This window comes from Crotalus tigris, unplaced genomic scaffold (genome assembly GCF_016545835.1).
Source record: "Crotalus tigris isolate CLP2741 ecotype Arizona unplaced genomic scaffold, ASM1654583v1 scf7180000024472.5447098, whole genome shotgun sequence".
Classification (NCBI taxonomy): Eukaryota; Metazoa; Chordata; class Lepidosauria; order Squamata; family Viperidae; genus Crotalus; species Crotalus tigris.
In genome coordinates this window covers 2172066-2185910 of record NW_024100643.1, presented here as the reverse complement: position 1 = coordinate 2185910, position 13845 = coordinate 2172066, and the positions used below count along the sequence as shown (strand labels likewise).

The following is a 13845-nucleotide window of genomic DNA, read 5'->3' as shown; positions in this document are numbered from 1 at the left end:
CAGGAAACCTTTCTCCCAGCCTAGTGGCAGCTTTCTATTATGGTATTGTTTTGACTAGAAATGTAGTAGAATCCAAAACATTAGTACAGAAATTAAAGAAAATGATAGGTTATATGATTAGAATTCAGTATGTTAACTATAGACATGTAGAAATACTAGTTGAAATAATGCAAAAGAAATGTTTCAGAAAAGCTTGTTGAACACCAGGGAACTCACTTTCTACCACTCAACCAAAGGTACCACAACCAACCCAAGCGTAAGAAGAATAACACTTCTACACATCAAAAACATCTCAGAAACCACCAACAGATTACATGACATCATTGTACCACACGAATCAACTAAAGCCCTCTAAAGCATCCTAAGTAAGCCAAAGACACCACAGCCCCAGAAGAAAAAAATAAAAGTCATCTACAACATTCAGTGTAATGATTGCAACAGCTACTACATAGAGCAAATAGGCAGAAGACTAGGAGAATGCATCCATGAAACCAACTAGCACAAGACATGATGAAAACCCATTATTCTCACAACATATGGACAGACTTAACCATAATTTTAACTGGGAAATCACGATCATCTTAAACCAACCAAATAAAAAATGCTAGAGAACTCATGGAATCTTCAATAAACACATAGACATAAACAACACCTACATACTATGCCAAAGAAAGAATCAACAAGTCAAAAAAGTAGCAAAAAGCCAATAGCTCATTATCAGCAATCAATACCCAGAAGAGCATAGATTAATAGCAAGACTGACACCAGACCAACAATTAAGAAGTGAACAATACTCCAATTAAGGAACTACCAAACAAACCAACCTCCCCCCCCAAAAAAAACCTCACCACCAAGACCACCTCCACAAACACTGACAGGACAAGCCACTAGAGCAGGGGTCCCCAACCCCCGGTCCATGGACCAGCACCTGTCCGTGGCATGTCTGAAATCAGGCTGTGCAAACAAGCAAAGCCCCATCCGCAGGATGCAGGCAGTACATGAAACCATATCCCCTCCAGTCCGCAGAAAAAACTCTCTCCATGGAACCGGTCCCTGGTGCTCAAAAGGTTGGGGACCTCTGCACTAGAGTATAAACTGAGAGCAAATTCCACTTCCTACCAGCATTGGTGATGTGGGAAATGAAATGTCTGCAAGAAAACAACCATGTTCAGAGAGCACCAAGGACCCCTTATTTCAACCCTGAGATACAAGCATTCTCCTTTATTAGTGCTTCTCTTTCCAATTTATTTGTTTAATTATTTGTTGTCTGAATATTCTGAATCTTGTAATAAAATAAAACCAATTAATGTTGATCCCAGGAACCATCTCTGTACACCATTAAAGCAATTTTCATCTTGGACAGCTTTGGACAGCGACTTTTGGCCAAGGTAGGATACTTCTAACAATTTTGTTTGACATTTTGCTTACTTATTGAAGGTCTGATAAACTTAAGGACAAGGAGAGTTAAGAAGGTGGAGAATATGATTCCCTTTTTTTGGCTTCCACTTCTTCCTTCTCCTACTTTCTCACAACAATTCTCTGTGAGGATTGACGGAGTGACAGAGAATAACCCAGTTTCATCCCACCAGCTTTCATAACTAAGGCAAGATTAGCACATAGAGTCTGATGGTTTCTGATGTCATAACCTCTAGACCAAAGTGGCACAGTTCATTATTTTCCCCTTCTATTTCGATATATCTATATAATATTGTGTTTACAAAAAATACATTTGAGGCATCTGAGTGTCATCTTGGGGCCCCCTGAAATTATCTAAGAGAATTATCCTCTTTCTAAACAATTTTTGTTGCTTGCAGCCAAACATCCTATGATTTCTGTCAATTGTTTCTTACTATAGGAGGAAATTCTTTTTCTCTTACAGTATATGTCAGCTTTGGTCAGTGTCTCCGCACTGTAATATTCTGACAGGGAAAACATTTTCACTCCCAATTCATCACTTATATCTCATTCAATTCATTTCCTCCTCAGTGCTGTTTTTATAAAGCTCCATTAAGCAACCCAGCTGCCTCAGCTGTCTACTTCCTACAATAAAAAGCCCAACTCTCCAAGCAGTTCTTTGAAATGAAAATAATCTATTGGTCACTTTTATTCTGCATTTTCTACTACATAGTTTTGGAGACCAAGGGGGCAGAGTTGCTGCCAGGGTGTTTGCGGATATATTGAAGTTCTTAAATTCTAGCCATCCTATAGAATATGTACATGAATGATTTTACTTTGAAATCAATTTCACGTATTCCAACAGAGATTACAGTTTAAGCCTGGAATCTCCATTATCATTACTGTAATTGTTATTATTGTTAATATCAATCACCCACTATCTTTCATCTAAAGTGATTTTACAATCAAGGATAAAATATAAATAATTAAAATATAAAATAATTATCTAAAGCAATTATTGACTAACTCCCATTGAAAGTACAAGTAAATAAGTCAATTTGATCAGTGATCCTTACTTTTAATAATCATGATAGATTTGATTGCTATATTTATTATGTAGGCAATTGTTTTATAAGAAGTCAAATTATAGATCTTACTCATTGTTCAGTACCCATAATGGTCTATGCCAGTTGTTGCCTGTTATTGGTGCTATTGGCTACATCTGGAGTTTGATAGTCATCAATCAAAATAAAGGTTAAGAACTCCTTGAAATTAAACACAACTGTTGGTGAGTATATGGGCAGGTCAATATACTTTCCTTGGTACCAATAGGGAGAGAGTTTGCTCATGTCTTCCTCTCAGATTTTTTTTTTACTTCCTAGTATAGTCCTCAACTTATTTGTTTAAAGCATTGTTTAACACGATTACAATTTGGGCACTTGATAACCAGTTTGCATTTACAGTTGGTTGTAGCGTCTTGCAGAACTGTGACCATGATTTGTGAATTTTTTTACACCACTTTCTATCAAAAAAAAATGTCTATTGGGGAAGCTAGATTAGCTTAATGTTCATAATAATTTGCTTGCCCGCTGTAAAAATTGTCATAAAATTGGATCTGACCTGATTTAGGGTTAAAATTCTGCTTCCAGTTGCACTTGTAACTTGAGGACTATTTGTAGTTCTTAATTTCCTGATGAACTCCTATCAAGTATTAACCACTACCAACACTGACAAAATCAGCCAAAGTCAATTAGGAGTTGTTAACAACTATAGATTGTTCCAAGCATTATGAATGTTGTCTCTCAGGATGGAAATCCTAATTGATCATGAGTTGTGTCATCCTGGAGCCTATGTGTGTGCAGTGTTGCTCTTCAGGCCAGAATTTAGGTCACAGAGATCAGGACCCTATTAAGGAGAGTTTCAAAACATTTGGCCACTTTATTCGGTAAGTCTCTCTCTCTCTCTCTCTCTCTCTCTCTCTCTCTCTCTCTCTCTCTCTCTCTCTCTCTCTCTCTCTCTCTCCCTCTCTCTCTCCCTCTCTCTCTCTCTCTCCCCTCCCTCCCTCCCTCTCTCTCTCTCTCTCTCTCTCTCTCTCTCTCTCTCTCTCTCTAACACACACACACACACATACCACAATTAAGTTTAGCATTGGAGTGAATCACAGAGATGAAGTTAGAAAAGGAATGAGATGGCAGTTAAAACAAGATTTAAGCCAAGGACAGAAAAAGAACAAATAAGAGAACATTAGGAAAAAAGAACATAGGTGATAAACATTTTGCATTATTAAAAAAAGGCCATAAGAAAGAGTAATTATATATGGGGAAATTCTGTATTTTTAAATTTTATTTTTGCCTGAATGTTTTTGGAAGGATATGGTACCCCATTTTCCATAACCAACACAGCCAATGGTGAGGAATGATGGAAGTTATAGTCAACAACATTTGTTGGGCCAAAGTTCTCTCCAATTGTTTAAGATGTATGATGGTTTGGATAAAGATAACTGCAATTCACAAATCATTTCCCATCCCCTCTGTTGTTTCAACCCTCTTTTAAATCTCTTCTGGCTGTCCACAGTATTACGACAACACATTTTCATCAACGAAAGAACAGAAGAGCTTTGAGAGAAATGTCTTCAACAAAACCCATAAGACAGAGAGTGAGTAATTTCAAAACTCAGCAACTGGACTATCTGGCCTGCTGAACAGAAACCCTTGATTTAGCACTTTTGGTCTCCTTCCTGTGTCACAAAATGTATTTCAAGCAGCCAGGGGTAACAAAGAGCATATAGAGCAGATTTATTCAACACACTTGACTACGCTAAAATGCAGTTTATGATTCAGAGTTTATGAGAAACCCTTAGCCTACAATATGAACCACACTTTCCTGTTAAACCATAATATGGTTCATTTGCGGCCATGGCATGTATGCAATTGTAGCAATTATGTTTTGTTAATCTGAGTTGTACATTAAGCCTGTCTAGCAGAAGCAAAGAGGCAAACAGTGGGTGAAATGGATTTAAAGACCTTTTTCATAAACTTATATGCCCAGGGCATATTTATATACCTTAGAGGAAAAGCCCTCAAGGGCAACATTTGATTATGATCATGAGGGCAAACATATTTTTCACCTAAGCTCAGGATTGGGCAGGAGTCCCCAACCTCCAGGCCATGACCACTGCCCATTCAGAACCAGATGGTGTAAGTGGTAGGTGAGCGCGTGCGTAGTTCCATTTGCATGAATGGTGAGCACTCGCGCTCACGCACATGCTTACCACTCATATGGAATCATCCCCTCCAGGATCCCCTGGGCCGCCAAGCCAGAAAGTTGGGGACCACTGCTTTACAAACATGAACAACATGTCTCTGCTATTTACTGAAACAGCTAATCTTTTTTCAGACTTCTGTGCAAACATGAGAAAAGCAATTGCTTGAAGGAGTTGTTTTATTAAAGTTAACCCAACTCTAAAAGCAGACATTTTTTTCACGCAGGATTGGAAGCTATAAAAAAAGGGACTGTATTAACAAATAGCAGAAAGAAGCTGCAGTCATGGTTGGGCAACTTCCAAAGCACAGCATTCTGAATTATTTTCATAACAGGCACAATTCTACTGCTACCAAATTAACCGTAGGTCTGGTTGCCAGTAACTCAAATTTGCAAATTTGAAAGATTTTATTTTTAAAAAACATATCAATAGTGCCTAGGGTCAATAGAAAGCTTCCTTTCTTGAATTATGCAGATGTTAGATAGTTATAATCAAAATAAGATAGGACAAACCATCAGCCTCTTAGTTTTTGGATATTTTGAACACAATGTTGATATAATTCTCTCTTTCTCTTTTTCTCCTACAGGTGAGATTGCTTTCTTAGAAGGCTTAACTATAGTCTATAAAAGCAGCATTGATCTTTTCTTTTATGTAGTGGGGAGTTCCCATGAAAATGAGGTAATGTGTCCTTTAAAAATAATTTTTAAACCATAGGCAAATAAGCAAAAACTGTGGCGAAAGAGTAGGCAAAATAATATTCTATATTTTGTTTTTATTGCTTCATTTTTAAATTGTAAACAGCCTTTTTCATCTACTAAATTGTTTATCATTTTTTTCTCCTTCTGTTTTTTACGTTTATAAGCTAACCATCTTCCTGGTTTATTTGCATTTTTAAAAAAGGGCAAACACTTTTTAAAAAAGTGTTGCTTTGCCCTTTTAATTTGCTGTGCCAGTTTTTCTGATTCTATTAAATTTATTTTATGTTTTATTATTTCCATTTGTCTTTTCAAAATTTTCTTTTGTGGGTTTATTTGTAGTTCAGGTTCTAATTTTTTAAATTCTTCTCTTAACAACTGACATTGTTGTCTCTTTTTTATTTTTTTCCGCCATGTATGTTATCGCTATGACTTTAAAATATGCTTTGGCTGTATCCCATGTATTTTGTAATGTCATATCTTCTTTTTTATTTTTTTTGAAGAAAAATTCCATTTCCATTTCACAAAATTATCTTTGTTCAGAAAGCTAATATAGTGCTAAGCAAAAGAGCCGTGTGGAAACCACAGTTTGATTTTGCTTCCAATTGATTTCTGAAGAGCACTATTTAGGCAGAAATATATGCTTACAACAGATATTGACTGTTATTGATAAGAGTTTCTTTCCTGAATCCTATTTTTTCCAGTTAATGCTGATGTCAGTTCTTTCCTGTCTCTTTGAATCCCTCAGTCATATGCTGCGGTGAGTTACCTTTGATGCTTCTGTTACAGATTAAGGATCACTTTATGAAGCTCCAAAATTATACACTGGAGAGCAGAAATTATCAGAACTCATTGTGTATGAATACATATGGATAATCCCAGTTGCACATTGCTGTCTAGGGTGACCTGGAACATGGCAAGAAACATTGTCTTTAGAAGGAAAGACTGTGGTTAGTCTATGCATGTAAGCCAAGTTGCAAGCTCTAAAAAAAGCAAATCTCCCAAGAAATGTCTATAATTTCCCTGGGTTTCTTTGGCATTTTAAAAGCTAGTGTGTTTGTTTGTTTGTTTGTTTAAAAGATTTATAAAGCCATTCATCTTAAGCAGTTCTGGGTGGCTTATTGAAAATTATCATTTCTGACCTAAACTTGGCTGTGTTGAATGTTTTCCCTAAAAGAATTCCTTGTATGCAAACATGTCCTCTGAATTATGCTCTCCATTATTGGCCTCCCATTGCATAGAAGTCTACATGGAGAACAATATCTGAGGTTCTTCTTCAGGAACTATAGTAAAAGTACAATAAGACAAGTAGCAATTGGAGAGTTGGTTGCTATTTTTGGCACTGATATCTCAACTTTGAAATATCTCACCTCTCGAGATTTAACTATAAAGTTGATACTAAATGAAGACCTTTATATTTGTTTTCAAAGCCTTTTAACAAGTGAATTTGACTTTTTAAAAAGTCACTCTTTGCTATTTTGAATTCTCTTGGAAGCTATTTCTGGAAGCCAAAAGTTCATTATGGAGAGATGTACTATACATATTTCAGAAGGGATTGAATAGTGTATCACTTGGGTATTGCAATGCAAAAAAAGGTTGCATTCTATCCAAAATACCATATCAAAATCCAGGGAATAGAATTCAGTCTTTGACCTCTACCCTCTAGATCAGTAGTTCTCAACCTGTGGGTCGGGACCCCATTTGGGGTCGAACGACCATTTCACGGGGGTCGCCAAACAACGTAGTCCGCCATTTTTTCCCCCTTTTCCTTAGCTGTGCTACTCCCTTTTATTCTATTGGCTTTTGAAAGCCAATAGAATAGACTCTCTTGAATAGAGTCTAATTCTATTGGCTTTCAAAAGCCAGTAGGAATTGTCCAGGCTGTCTCTCCCCTGCTGAGCCCACCAAAAGTCCCATTCTGCAAACGGTGCTGCACCAGTTGAGTAGTCCTCGACTTACGACCAATTGAGTAGTCCTCGACTTACAACTGGTTGGGGGCCGCGACATTAAAAAGGTTGAGAACCACTGCTCTAGATACTCCAACTGACATTTACTAGGATCAAAGCTCTATTTACTACTGCAATTTCTCAAAATTTAGACCACCTGGTCCAGATCATTGGCAACAAATAAATAGAAAGTAGGTGTTTTTTTAAAAAATATCCCCAACTAAGCAAATGTAGGCTATGTAATTCCCATACTTAATTCCTGAATTAGACAATGATTTATAACCAATATTATCTTTGGAAAGAAGTGCCCATTTCTAGAAACATCTTCTTGTTTTCATAGTTTTTTTTTAAGTCTTGTTTTCCTTTGTGAAGCATCTATATTACCAATCTATATAATTCTAACACATGATTTTTATCCTGTTTTTTCCAGTGAATTCTGGAAATTGTAATTTGACAAGGTGCTGAGAATTCTTTATTTTAAAGATCTTTTGTTCAATTTCAGCCTTTATGAAATTATAATTCCTAGAGATTCTTGGGGGAAAAACGTTAACTCTTAAACCATTGTCAGAGATCATAACATTACAAATCCTGAAGAATATAGAGGGCAAAAAATCATGGAAAGCAGCTGTAGATAATGCATCCTGGAATTAATATTGGTGTCATTTTCTCTTTTATCTAGAAAGAATGTGGAGAAGCGAATTCTGATAGACAACATGGATGGGGTATTCCTTTTAGTGGATGAAATTGTTGATGGAGGGTGAGATTTCTGTGGAAGGGAAAACACTATATGCAAAGAATCACAGGGAAAACTACAGTAAAATACATTTCATACTAACACTATCCGGTGTTCTTAAATAGAGTCTTGAATTTAAAGTGTAATATACTACACTATACAATGTACTCAATGTATAGTCCACAGTATTGTACAGTTTAAATACAATATTATTCAAAATCTCTTCCCACTATAAAATACATTTGGCAAGTCTTGGAAAACTAGCTAATCATATTACTGTCAAATTTTAATCAGAATATAAAAATAATTGCCATGATTCATAAACTGCTCAGAATCACCTCGAACCATGAGATAAGAGCATATCAAATAAATAAATAAATAAATCATACTGATTTAAAGTACTTGAGAGATAATCAAAGGAGTATGTATATCATATTAAGAAAGCCAGTTGAATAGTAAAAATAAGACATTTGTCTTTATTTACTTCTGAAATATGCTTGCCCCTGCTTTCTTGAGACAGACATAGAGTGATTATCTAGATCTTTAATCAGAAGTAAATCTCTCTGAGTTCAGCAGTGTTTATTCCAGGTAAAAGTACCGTGTTTCCCCCAAAATAAGACCTACCCAGAAAATAAGCGCTAGCCTAATTTTTTAAGGTGTACTTAATATAAGGCCTACCCCCAAAATACGCCCAGGGGGATGGGGGTGGCCAACACAGGAGGTGGCGAGAGCACGGGGTCAATGGTGTCCGGCAACAGCCCCAGCCCACGCAGCACAAGTAAGTCCAAGTGCGGAGACAGAGGCGGAAAGGAGGCAAGCGATCCCGAAGCACTGCCCACTCTGTCCCACCGTTTCTTGGCTTGTCCGCAGCCGCACTGGAGTATCTGCCTCTCCCCGCCTCTGCCTCTTCACTTGGACTTACCTGCAATGCATCGGGGCTGGCAGGCTGCAGCTGCTGCCAGACACGGTTGACCCCCCCCACACATGCTCACAGCCTTTTGTGTGTGCGCTGGGGTGGGGCACCCGGTTGGGTTGATCATTCTGATACCGTGTTTCCCATATATATATATATTTTCAAGTTATACTAGTCTTCCATTAACTCTTTGTCAGCCACAAAATTTTGAATTTACAGTATATGCTGACAAGGGCTGAAGGCCCATAGTAGGATGGGAGATGTTGGTGATGGGCAGAGCTGTAGCTAGTAAGATCAAGACCAGGCTAGAAGCAGATGTGGTAAACCTTTTTCAATATTTCCATTTCAATTGTGTTGGTGCTTCTGCAAAAGGGGACATTTCAAATGGAATGTAAAAGAAGTTACATGCAATTAGATTGAAGGCTGAATGTAGCTTATGGATGAGAACTGATTACCCTGGGATATAAATTGCTGAGACTGAGATTTATAAGTAAAGGAAAATTCACTTCAGTAGGAGACATGACTGCTGAACTGAAATCAGAAAAGAAACAGGGAGAAATAAAAATAACTAAATACCAAGGAATATTTCATACAGGAAGGCAGTGACTATGCTCACACTTCTGCAGAAGAGGTAGAGAGACAGAATAAAATTTATAATAAAAATTTAAACCACAAAATAAATATCTTAAATATCCTACCCAGGAAATGTCATAACAGACATCAACATTGACTAATTGGTTCTTATGGCATTTTAACACTAAGAACCTTCACAAAATATTGCATTTGAAGAAAATGTTGCTTCAGTGGAACAATTTCTCTTTCTATGCAAGATGATCACTGTTAATGAATAAAGTATAAACATGTCAGGTAGTCTGGAAACTCTTACTACAATTCCCAGGATTTTCTAGCATCATTAATAAGACTGAAAATTCTTCTTCCTAAGATATTTAATTTTCCTAAGATATTTAACTTCTTTCTTTTTTTAAAATTCTAGTGTGATCATGGAAAGTGATGCCCAACAAGTCATCCAGAAGCTGAATTTTAGAGTGAGTCTACTGCTCTTTTCTAATTTTCTTTTGTATTTCTTACTCTTTGGTGATTCTTGCATCATCCTTGCTTTTATTCCAACTTACTTTACTCATAAAACTCTTTTCATCTCAGACAAATCCGGAGCCTGCAGCTTATGGCTTCATTCTCTTTGATTATATCACCAGTAATTCGGATCACAGTGAAATTATATCGGAAAGATTGTACAAATATTGAAACATCTCCCAAAATGGGAAGCAGAAGTAAGACATCAGTTCCCTTTAAGCATGTTAAGTGTGGCATGTTGAATGGCTGGGCTGAAATATGTACCATGGATCTCATTTATGTTTGTTCAGAGATATAGCCCTTCCCAAGCCCAAAATATAAAATAACTGCTCAGCTGGTTACTATAAGTGATTAATATTATTGCTTTGAAAGAAAAGCGTTGGTCTTTTTGATCATTCCACACATTACCATACATATTAAATGGGATCTTTTCTCTGTGTGATTTTAAATGCACCATCACTGTCCACCTAACTGTCTGTATAAATGCAAAATAGAGGAAGGATCACCTGCTGTCCCTCTTTTATCTCTTTTTCGCAATGGTATATATATAAGGGTTAAAAACTAGCTTAGTATATGAGTAAAATAAATTCTCCACAATCTTTTAAGTTTTGATTTGATGTTAATTTGATCAACAGACTCCCATTCCTTTGAGAATTTATTTTCCTCACAAATAGCCCTGTCATCCATAGAGACTAAATATGTACTGTAGAGCAAGCATGCAGAGAACTTAAAAAGCCACACAAACTGTTCCTAAATTTTAAGAAAAAAGAACTAATCCCAACCACATTACCTAAGGGCAACATAGGAGGTATAAGAATTGCAGACAAAGCAGAAACTGTCTATAAAAAGGTTAAAATTGGAATGCCAAAAGCAGCTTCCCTTGGTCTGTCCACGCTAATTACTTCCCATATTGTTTCCAGTGGCTCTGAAAAAATTTGGTGCTTTTTGTTGTAGTTAATTTCATAGATCATGTACACTCTTCCTTTTGTTCATATCTCTCCTTGCTTTTGCCTGCTTTTTGTCCCATTTTGCCAGTTAATTCTTGCTGATGCTTGCTGATAATAAATACCCATCAACCTACATTTTTGCTGGCTAAACTGAGTTGTGTAAGTGTTCATACTGCTCTGAATATAAAGATTGACTGGGAATGTGTTAGATGTAAACTAACTACCCACAGTAGGTTTCCAACTTATACGCCCTGGTGTAATTCCACTCTGTAAAAACTGCTGGTTGCTAACATTTTCTTGTTATTTAAGAGAATTTGAAACATGTCTAGCAAATATTTTTAAAATATGTTGATCTTGGGGAGATCCCAGAGCAAGCCTCAGAGTTGTTCTGGGATCAAGTACAGATTAGGTGAATAATAATAATAATAATAATAATAATAATAATAATAATAATTATTATTATTATTATTATCAATCATCGCACAGTCAGCCAGATGTTCAGACTGGATTTGGCATTTTGTCTACCTATCGAGTCCTTACCCAGGACCTGGGATAGGCAGAAGTAGATGTTTGATGGTATTACAGGTATCGTCGCAGGATGGAAGCAGTTCCTAATAAGGCCGCCTTTTGCAATTGACTAATAGCAAATTTGTCAATGCCAATGGTGTTCAAGTGGTGCTCCAGTTGTTTTGGGATTGCGCCCAAGGAGCCTATGACTATTGGTACTACCCTTGCTTGCTTTTGCCACAGTCTTTCTATTTCTATTTGTAGGTCTTTGTATTTTGTTATCTTCTCCAGTTCTTTCTCTTCTATTCTGCTATCTCCAGGCACTGCCACGTCCACTATCCAGACTTTTTTGTCTTTCTTATCGACAATTGTTAAGTCTGGGGTGTTATGTTGCAGGTGCTTGTCTGTTTGAATTCTGAAGTCCCAGAGCAGTTTAATTTTATCATTTTCTATGACTTTCTCTATTTTATGATCCCACCAGTTTTTGCTTACAGGCAAATGATATTTTTTGCAGATCTTCCAATGCACCATTGTTGCTACTTTGTCATGCCGCTGCTTGTAATCAGTTTGTGCAATCTTCTTGCAACAGCTTACCAAGTGGTCCACTGTTTCTTCAGCTTCTTTGCATAGGCGGCACTTACTGTCTGTTGCTGTCTTCTCAATTTTGACTTTGTATGCATTTGTCCTTAAAGCTTGGTCTTGTGCAGCCAGAATTAATCCTTCGGTTTCTTTCTTCAATTTTCCTGCTCTTAGCCATTGCCAGGTTTTATTATTATCTGCTTTCCCAGCTATTTTTTTAATGTATTGGCCATGTAGTGCTTTGTCTTCCCATGCCTCTATTTTGTTCTTCATTTGGTCTTTCTTGTAGGCCAGTTTGGTCTCTCCAGTAGTTAGTAAGCCTTCCTGATATACTAATTTCAGTGCATCTTCATCATTGTTCTTCAGATATTCTTCCAAAGCCATTTTTTCTTCTTCAACCATCTGATGTACTTGTAGCATTCCACGCCCACCTATTTGCCTTGGTAGATAAAGTCTATCAATGTCACTGCGTGGATGAAGGGCATGATTCATTGTCATTATTTTTCTGGTCTGCCTATCCATTGCTTTTAGTTCTGCTTGAGTCCAGTCCACTATTCCAGCTGTGTACCTAATGACTGGGATTGCCCAGGTGTTGATTGCCTTTATGGTATTTCCTCCATTGAGTTTGGACTTTAAGATCTTCTTCACTCTCTTGATGTATTCACCTCTAATCTTTTTCTTGACTTCAGTGTGCTTGATGTTGTCAGCTTGAAGGATACCCAAGTATTTGTAGTACTCTTCCTCATCCAGACTCTTAATGTTATTTTCGTGGGGCATCTTGATTCCTTCAGTTTTCACTATTTTTCCTTGTTTGATAGTAAGTGTGGCACATTTGTCCAAGCCAAACTCCATTACAATATCTTGGCTATATATACGGACAGTGTTGAGCAGCGATTCTATTTCAGATGGCGTTTTTCCATACAGCTTCAGATCATCCATGTAAAGGAGATGGGATAGTCTAGCAGATGTTTTTGATGTTTGATAACCATGTCCTGAGTTATTCAGTATTGTTGACAGAGGAAACAGTGCAATAACAAATAGTAATGGTGATAATGAATCTCCTTGAAATATTCCTCTCTTGATATTAACCTCTCCCAGCTTTTCACCATTGATCTGCAACTGTGTCTTCCATTGTGCCATCGATCTTTGCACAAATTTTCTGATGTTTCTACTTACTCCTGTTATTTCTAGGCACTTGATTATCCAATCATGTGGCAGAGAGTCAAATGCCTTTTTGTAGTCAATCCATGCCACATTCAGGTTGGTCTTCCTTCTCTTGCAGTTTTCCAAGATCATTTTGTCTATTAGGAGTTGATCTTTTGTTCCTCTGCTATTGGGGCGGTTTCCTTTCTGCTCAGGTGGAAAGAGATTGTTTTCAACTAGATGCTGTTGTACTGCATCAGCTACCACACCAGTTAGTAATTTGAAAGTTGTTGGTAAGCAGGTAATTGGCCTGTAGTTACCTGGTGTTGCCCCTTTTGCTGGATTTTTCATTATTAGGTAGGTTTTCCCAGTTGTTAGCCACTTTTCAATTTCTCCTCCTTGTAGTATATTGTTGAATTGCTTGGCAATGAGTGGGTGTATAACAGTTAGATGTTTCAACCAAAACCCATGCAGTTCATCTTCACCTGGTGCTGACCAATTTTTGATTTTCTTTGCTCTTTTTTCTACCATTTTTGTTGTTATTACTAGTTCTTTCATTTCAACTTCTGTTTTATTTGCATCCACCTCTTTTAACCAAGCTGCATCCTTGTTGTATTTCTTTGGGTTATCCCA

General features: G+C 37.1%; 1 protein-coding gene across 4 annotated transcripts in view; it reads left to right on the top strand.

The window, feature by feature from the left end:
• Positions 1–13845, top strand: part of COPZ2 (COPI coat complex subunit zeta 2) — a 36956-nt gene that overhangs the window by 994 nt on the left and 22117 nt on the right. The window contains exons 2-8 of one of the 4 annotated variants that reach the window (XR_005555478.1): positions 1320–1388; positions 3970–4051; positions 5244–5335; positions 6057–6112; positions 7978–8055; positions 9939–9990; positions 10106–10233. Coding sequence is in view for 2 of the 4 variants with exons in the window: in XM_039333084.1 (XP_039189018.1) it covers positions 1320–1388; positions 3970–4051; positions 5244–5335; positions 6057–6112; positions 7978–8055; positions 9939–9990 (429 nt within the window). In the remaining 2 variants the exon portion in view is untranslated. The remainder of the gene's footprint in view (positions 1–1319; positions 1389–3969; positions 4052–5243; positions 5336–6056; positions 6113–7977; positions 8056–9938; positions 9991–10105; positions 10234–13845) is intronic. The other 3 variants (XR_005555479.1, XM_039333084.1, XM_039333085.1) reach the window with 3 other exon arrangements.